The 16,810-nt window shown below is 43.3% G+C and overlaps 2 protein-coding genes across 12 annotated transcripts in view; one reads left to right on the top strand and one right to left on the bottom strand.

The window, feature by feature from the left end:
* Positions 1 to 1,036: 1,036 nt before the first annotated feature.
* LOC146761161 (uncharacterized) lies at positions 1,037 to 4,208 on the top strand. The gene is made up of 2 exons (XM_085545849.1): positions 1,037 to 1,092; positions 1,217 to 4,208. The coding sequence occupies exon 2, from the start codon at positions 1,387 to 1,389 to the stop codon at positions 3,046 to 3,048; it is 1,662 nt and encodes a 553-aa protein (XP_085401975.1). The 5' UTR covers positions 1,037 to 1,092; positions 1,217 to 1,386; the 3' UTR covers positions 3,049 to 4,208.
* Positions 4,209 to 10,443: 6,235 nt separating this feature from the next.
* MAEA (macrophage erythroblast attacher, E3 ubiquitin ligase) overlaps positions 10,444 to 16,810 on the bottom strand; it is a 43,928-nt gene continuing 37,561 nt past the window's right edge. For all 11 annotated transcript variants that reach the window (XM_015862572.3, XM_085547505.1, XM_085547510.1 and 8 more), the window contains 4 exons: positions 14,122 to 14,230; positions 12,846 to 12,979; positions 12,089 to 12,284; positions 10,444 to 11,676 (listed from right to left, as the gene is read on the bottom strand). In XM_015862572.3, coding sequence (XP_015718058.1) covers positions 11,581 to 11,676; positions 12,089 to 12,284; positions 12,846 to 12,979; positions 14,122 to 14,230 — 535 coding nt within the window. In that variant the 3' untranslated portion in view covers positions 10,444 to 11,580. The remainder of the gene's footprint in view (positions 11,677 to 12,088; positions 12,285 to 12,845; positions 12,980 to 14,121; positions 14,231 to 16,810) is intronic.

Below are 16,810 nucleotides of genomic sequence, written 5' to 3' on the forward strand. Positions count from 1 at the left end.
GAACAAACCCAGCTCCCTCAGCCTGTCCTCATAGGGGAGGTGCTCCAGCCCCCTGGTCATCTTTGTGTCCCTCCTCTGGACCCTTTCCAAAATCTCTATGTCTTTTAAGTGACACAGCTCGGAGCCCAACTGATCTGCCATTAGCCCACCCCAGCATACTATTAGCCCTCCTATGTGCAATGAACTTCATGTAGAAGGCAGCAAGAAGAGTAGGAGGAGCAGCACAGCATTCTGGTTTTAAATGCCACGTTTCGAGTGGCCTTCTGCCTTTGAGGCCTTCAGACTTACAGCCACCCTCTCTGTTGCCTTCCTGAAGCAAAGCGAGCAGTAAATAAAGCAAAGGAGGCAGGAAAGCAGCCCTCAGTCGTGGCACTGAGTTAGTTCGTCTTTAAAGTTTAGATCTGATTACTCTTTCAGTATTTCCCATTTTTCTATTTCTTTGCTTTACTTGATTGAAAGTGCCTAAGCAACAGCTTTCTATTAGGCTATTGCTTGCAACAACAGCATTGCTTTAATACTACCTGTGCAACGTGGTGTAGGGAGCCTGCTTTGGCAGGGGGGTTGGATTCAATGATCTCTAGAGGTCCCTTCCAACCCCTACAATTCTGTGATTCTGTGAATGTGCAGAAACAGCATTTCAAAACGAGCCTCAAGCAACGTGCTCAACATCCACAAAGCCACCAGTTCATATCCTTGCAGAATGTTTAAAGAAATCCCTGCAAGGAGCCAAGGAGCCATATGGTTTTGCAGAGAATTACTTTATGAATGAGCGTTGAGTTGTATAACTCATCCCTGCTCGTCCCCCAGGCAAATCTCAGTGACAGCTAAGCTGTTTAATCGCAATAAATAAATAAATATCACAGCTTTGTAATGTGGTTGGTGTTGCTGTTCCATATCAGAACATCATATGGGTTAATGGGAGTTGAGATTTTTCCCCCTTCCCCCTTTTCTCCCTTCCCCCTTCCCTTTAGACTGCCTTAATTGGGCATTGGGGGGAGGGGGCGGCACCGGAGGGGCAGGGTTAGGGGTTGTTCCTGTTCCCTGCTTGTAGGTAGCGTGGTTGGAATCTTCCCTCCTCCCTCAGCCCGTCCGGTGAGATTTGGACTTGTTTTTTCTCCTTGTTGAAACTCTCTCGTTGTTGTTTAGTGTCACTGTGTTCATTAAACTGCCGTTCGTTCTCAGATCGTTCCTTTTTTCCCCATCTTTTCTCTCCTAGGTCCATTCTCAATCTCCCTCCCCTTCCCCTCTCTCGGAACGCACGTGGCCGCACCGCGCTGTTAGAGAGGAAGGGCAATATTTTGGGCAGTGATTAAGTGGCTTATTTCAGCAGCCCTGTACGTAGGACTGACGGTTCTTAGGTTCCTGTGGTCCCGGCTTCAGAGCATCATGTTGTGGGGGTTAGATGTAAATGCATTAAGCCAACGGCTGCAAGGGACAGGGATACTTGACTGGCTCCCTTTCAGCCCAACTAACATTACAGACACAGTGCTCGGACTGGCTTATGAATGTTCGGACTTCCTTACGTATTACTGGCGTGTCAGATTGGGTAACGTGTTGTTGTTAGTCTCTCTGAGTATAATCCTTGTAGTATTCCTTAAGTATGACTGGGGTGTCAATTGGAATACTGTGTTGTTAGCCTCTCTAATTGTAGTAGTTTACTATAAATTGCAGAGAGACTTGCAAAGAATAGTGCAGAGAGACTCAGGAAAAGGGCCAGAAGCATCGGGACCCCCAGTATCAGGTAATCTCACCCCTGAACACCAGAGGGACCTTGGGGAATCAATAGAACTTTTGAATGAGAGATTAAAAGAACTGGTGAATGAGGGTGAGAGATCAGGGGGATCTCAGAACGAATGGCTTATGAAGGAGTTAGAGAGTCTGGAGAATGAGGTCCAAACCCTAAAGGAAATCCTCCAAGTCAATCCCAGCCAACCACAGGAAGCACCAGCATCAGTGTCAGTCGCCCCAGGGGAAGGCCAGAGATGGGAACATGTGTCTTCACGTCTGGAACGGATGGAGGAAGTAGAGGAAGATCCCAGTGAGGGGCCCTCCCCAAAACCACCATCACCAAGGGCGGCAACTCAGAAGAGTGACAGACATGGAGATGATAGTGATGATGAGGAGGAGGTCACCGTTACCTCTATTCATAGACCTCTGAAAATTAACGAAATCCAAAGCATGAGAAAGGAGTTTACCCGAGTCCCAGGTGAAAGTACTGTCACTTGGCTGCTCCGGTGTTGGGACAGTGGGGCCAGCGGCGTGTTCCTAAGTTGCGGTGAGGCTCGTCAACTAGGAAACATTGCTCAAGACTCATCTATTGCTAGAGGGATCAGCAGATGTCTTGATGGAGTTGCCACTCTCTGGGAAAGATTGCTATCAGCTGTAAAGGGAGTCTATCTTCTCAAAAGTGATTTGGAGCCTGTACTGGAAAAATGGAGTACGGGTGAGGAAGGTATCCAGTACCTGAGAGAAATGGCTGTGGTAGAAATGCTGTATGATCCCATGTTTGTCCCTATGGACCCACACGATAGCCATGACCCATACAGGGTGAGCAGTACTCCGGAAATATGGAAGAAACTCATACGATCAGCACCAGAGAAATATTCCAGTGTACTATTAAAGAAAGTTAAAAGGTATGAAGAGCTGGATAGAAGACCTCCAATTTCCGAGCTGAGCCTTGCACTGCTAAATACAAAAGACCCACTAGCGCCATCCCGTGCCTTAATTGCAGCCATCTGCCTAGCAGCGGAGAGACTGGACCAAATAGAGAGGAAACATGACAGAATGGTGAAGATCTGGTCCACGGCAAGGAATCACAGTGAACCTGTGGCAGTCTCAGCCATCAGACGCAAACGCCCGCCTGCTCGTATGAATGACCGCAGTGAGCCTATACCGCGTGGTGCCCTGTGGAACTGCCTGCGTGAGCATGGAGAGGATATGAGGAAGTGGCAGGATGAGCCCACTTTTGCACTACGAGCACGGGTGAGAGAATTACAAAAGAGGTCAACCACTACTGGAATTGCCTCTGCTGCTGCAAGTAACCAATAGAGGGGCCCTGCCCACAGCCATGGTGGGGAGGGATAATAGAGTGTATCGGACTGTGTGGATTTGATGGCCTGGCACATCAGAACCACTGAAATATAAGGCACTGGTTGATACTGGTGCACAGTGCACTCTGTTACCCTCAAGTTATAAAAGGACAGAACTGATCCATACACATGGAGTGACTGGGTGTTCTCAGGAATTATCTGTGTTGGAGGCCGAGATAAGCCTCACCGGTAGATACTGTCAGAAACATCGTATAGTGACTGGCCATCGAATCAGACAATGGGACTCACTTCAAAAATTCACTGGTGAATATTTGGGCCAAAGAACACAGCATCGAGTGGATCTGTCACATCCCCTACCATGCACCAGCTGCTGGTAAGATCGAGTGCCACAATGGTTTGCTGTAAACCACGCTGAAAGCGATGGGTGGCATTGAAGAACTGGGAGAAACATTTAGCAGAAGTCACCTGGCTGGTAAACATTTGAGGATCAGCCAACCAAGACAGCCCTACACAGTCCACCTCCCTGTGTACACTGGAGGGAGACAAGGTCCCTGTGGTGCATGGAAAGAATATGCTGGGAAAAGCGGTTTGGGTCCTCCCAGCCTCTGGAAAGGGGAGACCCCTCCGCGGAACTGTTTCTGCACAGGGACCTGGATGCAGAAGGATGGGGATGTTCAGTGTGTGCCACAGGGGAATTTGATGCTGGGGGAGTGCAGCCTGTGATTCCATGTGTGTGTATATATATATGTGTGTATGTACATATGTAATGCATGTTAACTACTGTTCTGTTTGTATGTTGATAAATGTGAAGCATGATGTAGCGATGTGGAATAAGGGGTGAAATGTTATGGTTTTGTAATTTGGTTGTTGTTGCTGTTCTGATGTGGATAATCATGTGGGATAATGGGAGTTAAGGGGGACAAGTTTATTTTATTCTTTTCTGTGGACTGTCTTAAATGAGTATGGGGGGGAGAGGGTGGCACCAGAGGGAAGGTCAGGAAGGGTAAGGGGTTGTGCTGGTTCCCTGCGAGGACACAGCGTGGTTGGAACCTTCCCATCCCACAGCCCGCCGGTGAAATTTGGACTTGTTTTTCTTCTTTTTGAAACTCTTCGTTGTTTAGTGTTATTGGGTTCATTAAACTGCTGTTTGTTCTCAGATCATTCTTTTTTTCTTCATTTTTTCCCTCCTAGACCCATTCACAATCTCCCTTCCCTTCCCCTCTCCCGGAGCACACATGGCCGGACCACGCTGCACTGTGCTATTAGAGAGGGGGGGTATTTTGTTCCTTCTCTCCCAGGGTTTGTTCCCACTGTCACGGAGTGAGCTCTAGAGAGAACTCCATAACACACAATTACATGAAATGGTGTTTGCTCGAGTTGCTGAGTTTCTTTCCCCTTCTGCTTTCTAATGAATGTGGTAAATATCCGCTGTTCAAATATTTCTCTGCTTCCTTCATCTGGACTGATCTGATAAAGGGCTGAGGGGACTCAGACGGTGAAAAGTCATTCAGCTGCAGAAGTGCTTTGTGTTGCTCAGACTGGGCTGTGGATTCAAGAAGCCCAATGTCTTTGGCCAAATACACAGACAAGAAAATACAGCGCCCAATGAGAAAACACAGAATTTGGTCCGTTTCAACCAATTATTTGGGTCTGGGTGTTCTTACATTGCAGAAAAACCATCTGTTCCCAGATTTAAAACGTCACAATGATAGCTCCAGGAAGGGTTGTTTCAAACTTCCATGCAATGTCACATTTTCAGGTGTAGCCTTTTATAAAAGAAATATCCAGGTAGGAGACTGTGCCACCATGTTATTAGATGATTCCTGACCTGGGGTTGCTTTCAGCATTGTGATAAAAGAGCACGTCAGGCAGGAAGGAACCCCACAGGTCTTTAGAATAGCTGCATTCAGCTTAATGATATGAAATTAAAAAGGAGGGTTTATCTTCCTGCCAAAATGGAACTCTGGCAAAAAAAAAAAGGCTTCCTTACAAACAATCTGGAGTTAAAATAACTTTGGTTCCTGGTCTGAAGATGCAGAAACGTGATAAACACTGATATTAAGTTGTCACAGAGTTTGTGTCAGTTGTGTTGCAAAGAAAATACTGACCTTCTATGTGAGCTGAACAGATACTTAACCACCAATTTGATTCAGGCAACGGGATGACAGTTATCTGAGAGTCCTGAACTACCTCATACGGGGTAAGGACTGCACTTCAACAGATGTTCTCAAAGAAAAAATAGTCTATTCATTAAACCATCAATAATGCAAGGCCAAAGATACTTGGCGACCTCCTCTAATGATGTGAAATATTGATGGTGACAACACTGCAGCCTGCTGTAACTTTGTATAATCGTGTCACAGGAGGAGATGGATGAACCTGTTCTGTACGGGTTGGGTCACTGATTAAATAACCCGCTTGTAGGTTGGATGGGGCAGGAATAGCTGCAAGGGAACCGGTACAAATCAAGAAGCTTCCATCTACTTTTGTCTAGGATGGTTTTTAAAATAATCCTACAGCAGCGAGCTGTCTTGTTAAACTCAGTCCTCAGAGCTCCCAAATGCCTGGGGCAATTTGTCCTCTCTCCATGCAGCACCAGGGATGTGTCCATCAGCTTTTATGAGCAGCAACCAAGAAAGCCACGTGGATCAAAACAAGCTTTTCTCTTGGCAAATGCTCTTACTGTAATAATAAAGAACACATTGTCCTTTTGAAGATTATTTACAGGCCAGCTTCTGCAGACAGATGGAAAGTCCCTGGTTGGAGATCTTGGGGTTGTTGGGACAAAAATAGAGTGCAAAGAGCACGGGTCAGGAGAGAAGGAAATAACTGAAGTAGTGCTAAAAGGAAGGGGGAAGTATCATAAAGAAAAGACAGCAAGGCTGGTGAGCTGGCTGAATTATGTAGACCAACATCTCCAAGAGAGACAGCAGAACGATGAAGTTTTTGCTCCTCTGATCATTGCCTGGATCAGTTATTGGTGCATCAGTAAAACGGAGTGAAGGTGAGAGCCTTTCCCAGCAGTCTGAGGGATCTGTGACTTGTGGATATACATGGTTCTGCTCCAGAGCCATTCAATGGCAGGGCTCGCTGCTCCCCAAGGTTTGTTACTTTCTTGAAGCTAAACGCAAACCAGACTCTCCTTAGTTTCAGATGGACGAGATACAGTTTATAGAATCATAGAATCATTTGAGTTGGAAGGGCTCCTTAAAGACCATCTGGTCCAACTGCCCTGCAGTGAACGGGGACACCTACAGCTCCATCAGGTGCTCAGAGCTCCATCCAGCCTGACCTTGGGTGTCTCCAGGGATAGGGCACCCACCACTTCTCTGGGCAACCTGTGCCAGTGCCTCACCACCTTTACTGCAAAACACTTCCTTCTATGCAATCTAAATCTTTGCTGTTTTAGTTTGAAACCACTTCCCTGATAAAGAGTCTGCCCCCTTCTTTCTGATAGCCCCCCCAGCTGTAGGTCAGCTCTGAGCTGGGCTGCCCAACGCGTTGCCACGTGGGACTTGAAACTAAAAGAGAGTGAGCTGAGATGAAACATAAGGAAGACGTCCTTCGCTATGAGGTTGATAGGATGGGATCGGGCTGTGGCAATCCCGTCCCTCGAGGCGTTTGGGGCTGCGGACTGCACTGTGCTGCTGCACCCGGCAGGTGGCAATGCAGGAGAGCTGCAGGGTGGGAGCTGCTTGGCTGTCAGCGAGCCCCGGGGAGAGGGACCATGAGCGGAGAGAGCAGCTGCTTTAATTCCATTCTATTTGGTAGGGTTTGAACTTAGAGGCTCGTAGCATCAATCTGTGGCAGCAGGTTGGGCGTCCCACTTCCACAACCCTCAGGGGTGACCTGCGAGCGCAGCGAAGTCCGCCCCGTTCTGCAATCAAAGGTGGAAGCCACCATTTGTACGTGGATGCTGCTATACATTTAACGCTGTTTCCAAGCCAGGAATGAGCCTTCAATCAGATCCGTCTTTAACAGGGGGTGGGAGGATTGAGGGGAATGAAGAGGAAAAAAGCTTGTTTGAACCAAAAATCTGATGAAAAAACCCGGATGTTTTCTTTCTTTTCTGTGAACGGGGAAGTAGCTGACTTGGCAGAGCAGTGGCTCTGACTTGGAAGGCACCAATGGAGAACTGCAGTCAGACCCAAGATGCTGGAATGCAGCGGTGGGTGCAGGTGAGTTAAAGCAGCTCCAGCTCTTATGCAATGCTCCTGCCCTGCCTGCAGTGCTGGGAGCTGCCTGAGCCGCCAAACAAAACAGCTTTAAAGATCCGAATCAGTTTTGATTGTCTGAACCAAAGTTGAGAGGTGACTTTCCATAAATGAAGAAGATCTTTGGGGAAAGATGCGACATATGAAGCAACATTCAGAATGGCAATGGAAAAAAAACCCAAACAAACCCACAACAAACAAATGATGAATTCAAACTGGAAACGAAGCACATATTTGAGCGGTGAGAAAGCGCATTCTTGGTCTCCTGGTGAAGATTTTCTGACAGATGTGTTCCAGCTAATCACAGCTCGGGATTGTAAATAGCTTGAGAGAGGTCATTTGATATCAGGAGACTGCAGAAATATGGCTCCTGGCTCTGCTATAAAGCACTGAGTTATGGAGAAGGTTTTGTCCACAAAACAGAGGCGGCAGGGCCAGAACCAGCTGGTGATTTGGTTATGCAGTACATCCTGAAGCAGCAGCCTTGGCTATTGCTACTATGAAGGCATCCGTGGTTCCAGAAGCTAGATAAGAATTTGTTGTAAATACATTTATTTCCCCCAGAATCCCATCAGTCCCCTTACATTTTTCACTGTATCACCACCTCACAGGACAGACCACACCATGAGGGCACTCAGTGTGTCCCAGGGCCATTTATCCTGGAGCTGGACCTGTCCCATTTCATATGCACACAGTTGAGTCACACTCAGAGATGGTTCAGTTCCTAAATGCTCTGAGGGCAGGACCCACATCTTTCATTATCTATGTGGAAGTCAGCCCTGGAATCTGATGGTGCTCATGGCTATGAAAGGAGGAAAAGGAAAATGTCCGCTGTTTATCTGTTTATTTCCATTTAGGGTTTGTCTGTATCACCCTGTTTAATGCCTGTGGGTGGGGAACCAAATATTTAAGTTAACTGACGATCCTTTTGTCCTGGATTGAATAGGCTTTATCATCTTTCTCTTCTCATTGTTCCTTTGAGCTCCATCAGAATGTCCCGGCTGGGAACTCAGAGAAATACCCTGGGAAAAGCTGCTGCTCAGCAGGGCAGATGTCCTTCAGAAATATACAATGCAAGGATTTGTCTCATGGGACAGGAAGGAGGGATGAAGGAGCAGGCACAGCCCCCGAGGTGTTACAACATAACCAGCCTTTGTGAGTTAATTTGGGAATGAAGGAAATGTCTTATGCAGAGCCAGCTGAGTAGGGATCGTGCTTCTGGTTGATGCTGCTGACCAGCTTTAGTACAAGGGATGCCAATGGGAGCAGGCAGGACTGCTCTGAGCTCCAGGAAAGCATCACCAGGTCCCCCCACTGCTCCACTCCTTCATCCTGGTGCTAACTCCGCCTTAGGGCTGTGTTTCTGTATCAAGGATGCAACACACTGGAGACTAAAAGCCCTCTGTGACCATGATGCTTAATGAAGACCTCAGGTCAGTGTTTAGCATAACCTACTTCCAAACTTCCAACTACGGAGGGAAGCATCTCCAACCCTGCCTCTTTCAGTCTTACATAAACAGCACTTCCATCATCATCTTCTCACTGTACAGAGAAGCAGGAATAAACACAGTCGTGTCGTGGGATGTTGGCAGAAAACACCCAACTATGCGTATAGTTAAGTAATCAGGCATACACAAGCCACCCCCTCTGCTGACACAAAATCAAGACGCAGAATAGCAGCATACAAAGCTATTGAAGTATTGTTTGCAGGTAACAAGTTCACACCTGCTGTGAGTCATTGGCTGCTCTTGGTTTAATGCCTGAAGGCACCTGAGATAGGAGCTACAAATTGATATGTCTGCTGGATTCTGGGCTCCAGGCAGAGCAGTTAAGGGAACGCAGACCAGAAATCCCAGCAGCAGCAATCTCTGCCTGCTGCCATTTCTGGCCCCCCCAAAGCTGGAAGGTTTCTGCAGTCATGCTGGAGTATAAGGCTGAGAATGAAAGGCGTGTTGCAGGGCCTGCACTGGACATTGCCCATAGGGGTGAGCCAGGAGGCAGCAGCTGCCCAGAACAAACAAGGCTCACCACAGTCCAAGTAAGTGGTTTAACTGCAGGCTTCCAATGCAAGCAGTCACAGCTAATAGAGAGCTTCTGGATGTCTAGAGCGCACATTTTAGCACGCCATCAGGAATACAGGCTGGCATCTGGATACTAAAATGATCTCTCTGTAAGCAGAGGCCGTCCTGTTGCAGGACAGCAGCTCCCCATCCCTCACTCCCACAGCCAGTTCTCAGGGAGCGTGGATTTCCATCACTCCCTTTAGGCCACAGAAAGGAAAAGGGACTGAAATCTCAGGAAGCCACAGCTCTAACTGGTACTTAAAGAAGCAAAAGCAACCATTTCCATGACCTGCTCCTGTTTGCTGGTTACCGTGCATTTCTGCACAACTGATCAAGAAAACACAACCAGTAATACATATGAAACACACACACACTTTCCTTCCTTGCCTTTCTATGAAGCAGGGAGAGGTTGCTACTTTCCAAAGTTCTCCTTGCCCTTCTCCTGCTGTGATAATGTGTAGAGACAAGGAAACAAAACCAGATGCTGTTGCACCTGGATTTCAGCAATGCTTTCCCCAGGGCAAGCTTGAGCTGATGTTCTTAATCCTGCATTATCAGGAAGGAAAAAATAAATCACTTTGATAGCCAATTACTCCAGTTACTGATGCCAGCTCTCATTATCTGTCTCCACCTAAGCAGGAGTCACCTGTATCTGCTACTTCAGAAACTGCTGAGGGAAGCAGATACTTCCAGCAAGGAGCATAGGAAAATCTGGTCTCTGCCAAACTGACAGCTCTGCAGCACTCCAGATACACCAGTTCAGAAGCATCAATAATGTATATGCTTATTGAAAATGGAACCTTTGGAGACATACCTCATAGCAGATCTCACTGTACTGATAGTGGCAGAGATGCACATAATCTGTAACCTACAAAGTTGTGATTTTGTGAGTCCTGTAGGAAGTGACAGAACTGACAGGAACATAGCAGTGAATGGGTCACATATGAAAAGTCTAAGCCAAGAATAGGTATTTGACAGAGATGCTCTTAATTTAGAGCCTGAGAAAACAACACAGATGATTTTACCTTGCATAACAGTAAAAGACGCGTGGAAGTTGCGCTCCTTGTACGACCCTTAAAAGAGGATTTTCTTTTTACCATTTAAATACGAAGGAACTTTCTTATTTTATATAATCAAGAAATGGAAAACAGTTTTTATTAACATGTTTTACATTTACAATCTTTTATTAGCTAATCAACATCAACATGCAAAAATAAGCGCTAAATACAAACCTCTACAATATGGTTTTGTTTAAACTACAATGGTTTAATTCTTTCCAAAAGTCGTAAGGATGTGTTCCGTAGTCATTAAAATTGAACTATTAGTTTCAGTAATGAATACTATTTAGGCCCTAAAATTATGTAATTATCCTGCAAGGCATCTTCAGAAACTTTGCCCAACACTTAAGAATACCAGCTCATTTTCATGTGAGTACATTCTCAAAGCAAGAAATAAGGCAGTAGCACTAATGATTTCATATTGAACCCTATGCACATAACTAATAACTTTAGAAGGACTTTAACACTATGGTAGACTGGAAAAAGAACATTTAAACAAGCATCAAATTTTGCCTGAAATGTTCTCAGTTTCTCTCAATATTTATGCAACCTCCTTAAAATATTTGGGTTTGGAAAAAGACTTTACACTCCTTCAAACCAGTCCCTGGTTGATCCTCTAGAGAAGCCAGTCTCGTGTCAATGACATCAATATTTTCCCAAGGAAATAAGTTACATGATTCACGCTCAGGATCACTTCACGAGAGGATCATAAAGAAGGCAAAGAGGAGCTTAAAGGAGAATATTCGTAGTACTGAAATCTTTCATAACAAAAGGGTCTTGGACAGTTGTAAAGAAGAGGGAAGAAAAATGGATTTAGGTTCCAATCTGTTGCAACTTTTCCCCCAGTGCAAGTGTCCATCTTTAAAGAGAGTTACCCTTTAAAAGATGAAAGTACTTTTGAGAAGAGTCCAATTTTTGACCTTATGTTACAAAACCTTGACAATCAAAGTTTCTTTTCATTTTTATTCAAGTACAAACTTAAGTCATAATTCCTCTTTTCTTTTGTTTAAAGAGTGTTTATTGTTGCTCATTGATCTTTGGTCGCAAGAAACAATAATGCCACCGACAGGTCTGATCACCAAGGTGGCAGGTTTTGCTTCTTTGCCACACATTAAGGCCCCCCCCCTTTACAGGGAATGCCAATGTACTCTGTGTCAAAATTCCAGCAGCACTTCGTCTTGTGTTTTCTACAGACCTACATGATGTAGACTTTCTCAGCTTGTGAGAAGTTGAAGACTTCTTTGGTTCTTGGGCAAATTACTTTGTCATCTTGGCGAATAGAAAGCAGAGACTGCAAAAGAATGAAATCAGAAGATAATATTCACTACAGTATCTCAAAGCATTCACAACTCGGAGCATTCTTTACTGTTTAGTAAATAATTCCTTCTTTATTAAGGTATAGTCTGAGGTGAAAACTTCATCCGTGAGGTACTTACTTGCTCTATATTATGACACTCTAGAAGAGAAAATTTCCAGTGCCATTTGATTTCACACTATCAGCTTCTATGTTAACCTTACAGTATTTTCTTTAAAAAACAATTTTACCACATTCAGTCCCTTAAGAATTACTGTAAAAGGGTTATTTCTTTTCCCCCCCACTAATAGTGATGATGCTTCCAGCTCCCAGCTCTTATTTTGATAGAAGAAGCTACTGCAACCCCTGCTATTTCAGACATCAGTAAGGCACTGATTTGAACACTTACATTGTATCCATAGACATATCCATTTGGTAACATCATGGGAGGATTATTTTCATTCATTACATCCCCCGAAATCTTGCAGACTAGTCGGGAGTTGGCACAGTGTGCCATAGGCAGAGGCTGAGCCAGCTTGTTCAGGGATTTGCTACACACAGGGCAGTCTGGGTTTTTTGAACTCCCATCCTCTTTATAGCACTGTCTATTTAACAGCAAGTTAAGGTACAACCAACGGACCGCAACAGGAATCAGTTAATGAAAGACACATCAGAAATACAGCAATCTGTCCGAGTTTAGACTAGGTTATACACCAAATACAACTACTGAAGTTTAATTTGTGCATATCAAATACAACTGCTTGATTTCAAGAAGGAATAGCACTGAGCAACACACACCTGGCATGCTCTCCAAGTAACATTTTTCCTCTAAGCACATCAGTAGCATCAGCCCCTCTCAAACAGTCTATATTGTATTGCAAACACAACCAACCTTCTGAAGATGCAGGATATATTTGAATATTCATACAAAAACAAGCAGGATAAACTCTAAAATAGTTAAAAGAACTGTGGCTCTCACCCAGCTTTCCAACTTCTGCAAATATATGATCCTATGATTACATGGAAAGCATGACCCAGTATGAAAACAATGTAGAAACAAAAAAAACAGGTAAATGTCAATTTGGTTTTTTTTTTTTGCGCTCTCTGAAAAGCATTCATAGAAAAAAACCACTGTGCTCCGTAGCAGTATCAGCATTGAAGGATACGGTGTTTTTATAGCTGAAAGGCCTGCCTGGAGTGTTATAGTAAAAACAGAATTGTTTCCCAGCTGATGTAGTCTGTAGTTATCATATCTAAACTGCTGTATCAGCATTCTCCATCGAGCGGGGTCCAAAAGATCCTGTTAAAAGAAAACACAACACAACTATAAGTTGTTTCTAATCCAGTTGTCCTGGAGGGGAGCCTGAGAGTGGTAGAAACTCAGACTGAATCCATTACTTGTTTTCAAAGGACCTCAACAATATGTCAGCAAAACTTTATTTAAAGCACTACATGAAACAGCCGACACAAATGATATCCAGTCTCTAATCTTTTCATTATACTTTCTTATACATTGTAATGCTCCAGGTTACAAAAACAAACAAACAAAACCAAACAGGTCTAAGGATATAATATGACATTCATTTAAAAGAGATTTCAGAGAGCCAGGGACTAAATACACAGAAGACAAAGATACTGTGAACTCTAAAGTCACACCATGAAGAGTCATGTAGGAAGACTGAAAACATTTTTTGTTATGAGAAATAGCAGTGCTGATCACTCTCAAATTAGTTCAATATTATCAACTGCACATGCTACACTTGGAGGCAAATAAGAGAAAACTTATTTTAATATATTTAGTTTATTAACCAGGATTTAAAATAAAGTAATTCATAGATAATACACTGTGTATCAGAAGCAACAAATTCAAAACACATGATACCAAACTATGTAGGCAGTGATATTACCACTATGCAGATATTAGCCCTTATGCTTCACCCTGCACCACTTTAGCTCTCTCTCTCTTCATTTTACTTCTTAACCAAGTAAAGACAGAAGGAAGAAGGATGGACTCCACCATTACCTTCTGTTGTGATCATCTGTGCTGTGGAATTCCCCCATCCAGAAAGATCAAATCAGCCTGAGAACTTGTTTGAAGGTCGTAGTGATATATTTAAGTATTTCATGCTGTCTTACATTCAGTCTTTCAGACCATCTATGCTGATCTCAACATCAGAGGTTTAAAAATGTGCTTATATTGCCATGCTGATATGAGGCAATGTCAGGACTTTTGCCAGCCTTCCACTACTGCTATTATCTATAGGCAAGGACTGGTATTAAAATTAAGGACTATAAAAAAAAAAAGTATCTTTTAGAAATTAGAACTAGGAAAAAAACTGTTTATTTATGGATCTTCGTTGCATTCTGGTTTATGGAAAACAAATTACAAGCTTGTTTTATTATCCCACTGTGTCACTGAATTTCAAGCATAGCACTTCCTACCTTGTAGGGGGAGATATGAGTGTCTGAAGGAAAAGCCAACATCCCCATCACCTGTCGAACCTCATCCAGCTGGCTTCCTTCAGCCTGGCTGAAATGCTTCCTTGCATGTCTGAAATAGATAATTTAGATACGTTAGATATTGTTCCTACATCAAGTAGAAACATCTACATCATGTTAGACTTCTGAGATAAACTTCTGTCCTGAATACACAATCAAAGAAGTGGTTTACTTAAAGGACTTATAGTCCTACATATAAGAATACAAGAATAACTTCAAACACTAGGAATTTTGTGCTGCAATTACTTAGAAACCAAATTTCCAACCACAGCATGTAATCTTACCTCACCTACACCCAGCAGGACAGATCCAAGACTGGTGGAAGAAATATCTCCATTTACACAAGCTCAATGTGTCGCTCTTTTGCATATACTTGTAAGAAAGGCATGTGGTCCAATAATGTGGTAATGTGGTATCCTGAACCACTAAAAATCAAAGCATTTAAAATTCTACCCCGTTTTCATTGACATTTAAGAGAACATTTACCTTTGGCAAAGTGATTATTTGGTATAGGCTGGGAGGCAGCGTCAGATTCTATACAGACCACTAGAAATTGCAGGGTAATGCAATAAAACCCACCCTGCTAATAGCAGCTTTTTAAATACTATGAAAAAAAGCCTGTAACTTAACTACAAATTCATACAGAAAAGAGATACATAAGGTTGAAAACTTAAATATTGGAAAGAAGCAACAGAATTACCATGAACGTCTTAAAGTTTGTCTTTACCTTAAAGATATACACAAAATGCTGAGAAATCGGAGAATTATCAGACAGAGATATATGACAGCTTTAAAAACCTGTGTGAAAGCTTCTCATGTAGTCACATTAGTTCAGCATTTCTGCCCAAGTCCCTATTTACAGGGCTGTACAAGTGCTGCGTAGTAGACTGAATACAGAATCAGCTCTGTATTGAATTTCTGGCATTGCTAAAATGTAGAAAAATCTTCTCTGTGCTGCATTTTCTCCATAACTTATGTTATAGTGAAGATAAAAAGTTACCTCTCAACTACCACAGAGTGCTCATTTAAACCTTTTCAGAGATAGGTCTTTTAGAAGTCTTTTCCTTAAAGTAGTAATGATTTTAAAAGCACAGAGAACACCTCAATTGTCCAAAGCGTTCCTCTCCCAAACGAGAGACTCAGATTTAATTTTCCTTCTAATTCTGTGTTCTGCTAACTGTGCTTAGGTCACCAATAACACCACGAGAACAGTTTCTTCAGCAGCGTTTCAGTGCTCCTACTTCCTCTCCCACCCAAACCAGGAAGCAGTGGAAGTTATGCAGGACAGACTGTTTCCACTCAGCTTCCTATTTTGGGTGAGCAATTCAGGAATGTAAATATTGTTCCCCAGGTGATAACTTACAATAGGAAAAGTACAAAATTGGTGTCCTGAGAGCAGAGCCTTGGCAGCCTGAACATGCTGGAATAATGCTCAAGTGTTTGTGTAGGCCTGCATATGAAAGCAATAGCTGTTTAAAAGAAAGCTCAGACAAAGCAAAAATTCAGACCTACCAATCAAACAGGATTACTGTGCACATATAGGAGAGAGGAGGAAGGAAAAAAAAGTCTTAAAACAATCAGATCACTCCGCATTTGTGTTCTGTGATGTCAAAACAGGCAGTAATTCAGTTTTGGAACATGCTCCTTAGATTTGAAGTCTTCCCATGAAGCCTGATATACTAATGTCTGAACCTCACCTACTGTGCACCAGCAAGCCACAGTGAAAATGAAGATACGCTTTAGAAAGAAGCAATTTTGTTCATTCATGGCACTATGTATTTTTTCTTTTGGTTAACATTGGGAAGCAAGAGACAGTAATATGAGATTTGTGAACGCAAAACATTTAAGTTACACTTTACATGCTCCTGTGCCATTACTTTACCCTTCCCTTTCTATTCTGCTATTTCCATTCTCTCCACCTTTCCCAAATGTCAAACTCTTAGAGGTACTGTGAACACTAACAAGTGTTACATTGCTTACTTCCAGTGCTTTTACTGCATTAGCGTGTATTGGTCAGTATAGCTAGAGCAGTGGATTACATTTTTCATCATTATGCGTGGGCCATCACTGAAATCACTGCCTTCTCCTTTCTCAAATGCCAGTGATTCTGTAAATTCCATAAACACCTTCTGTTTGAAATAGCTGTTCCTTCAGCCCGAGGAAGTGTGTATGAAAACTGCACGCTTGGCAAATCCAAAAAAGGAAAGAATATCTGTGAAGACTTGATTTACAGTCTGTATGAGGGTACAGTGATCTTGGGAAAGTATTTAAACTACAGAATGTACAGGTACACATCCATTTTGTTTGTACATTACTGGCTACTCTTATTTACTATTTTTGTCCTTTATGTCTGAAGTGTATAGGCTGTTTTGTTAAGCTTTTAGCTGAGAACTGTGCATCCATGACTCCCCACAACAGCAAAGCAGCAGAACGCTGTCAGATTTTGGAGAATGAAGTTAGTGAGAGCCCTGAAAGCATGAATTGAGCGTCTTATTGCTACTGCAGCAGCCCTGGGCTTTATGCAACCTGAAGAGACTGTAGGAGTTACAGGCTGATGAGTGAGCCTGAGAACTCTGATGTATTTAGGTAGAAGTGATTTACTCTCTGTATTGAAAAAAAACCAGCTTTTGTA

Source organism: Coturnix japonica, chromosome 4, assembly GCF_054131305.1.
Source record: "Coturnix japonica strain WE chromosome 4, WE-NBRP24, whole genome shotgun sequence".
NCBI lineage: Eukaryota > Metazoa > Chordata > Aves > Galliformes > Phasianidae > Coturnix > Coturnix japonica.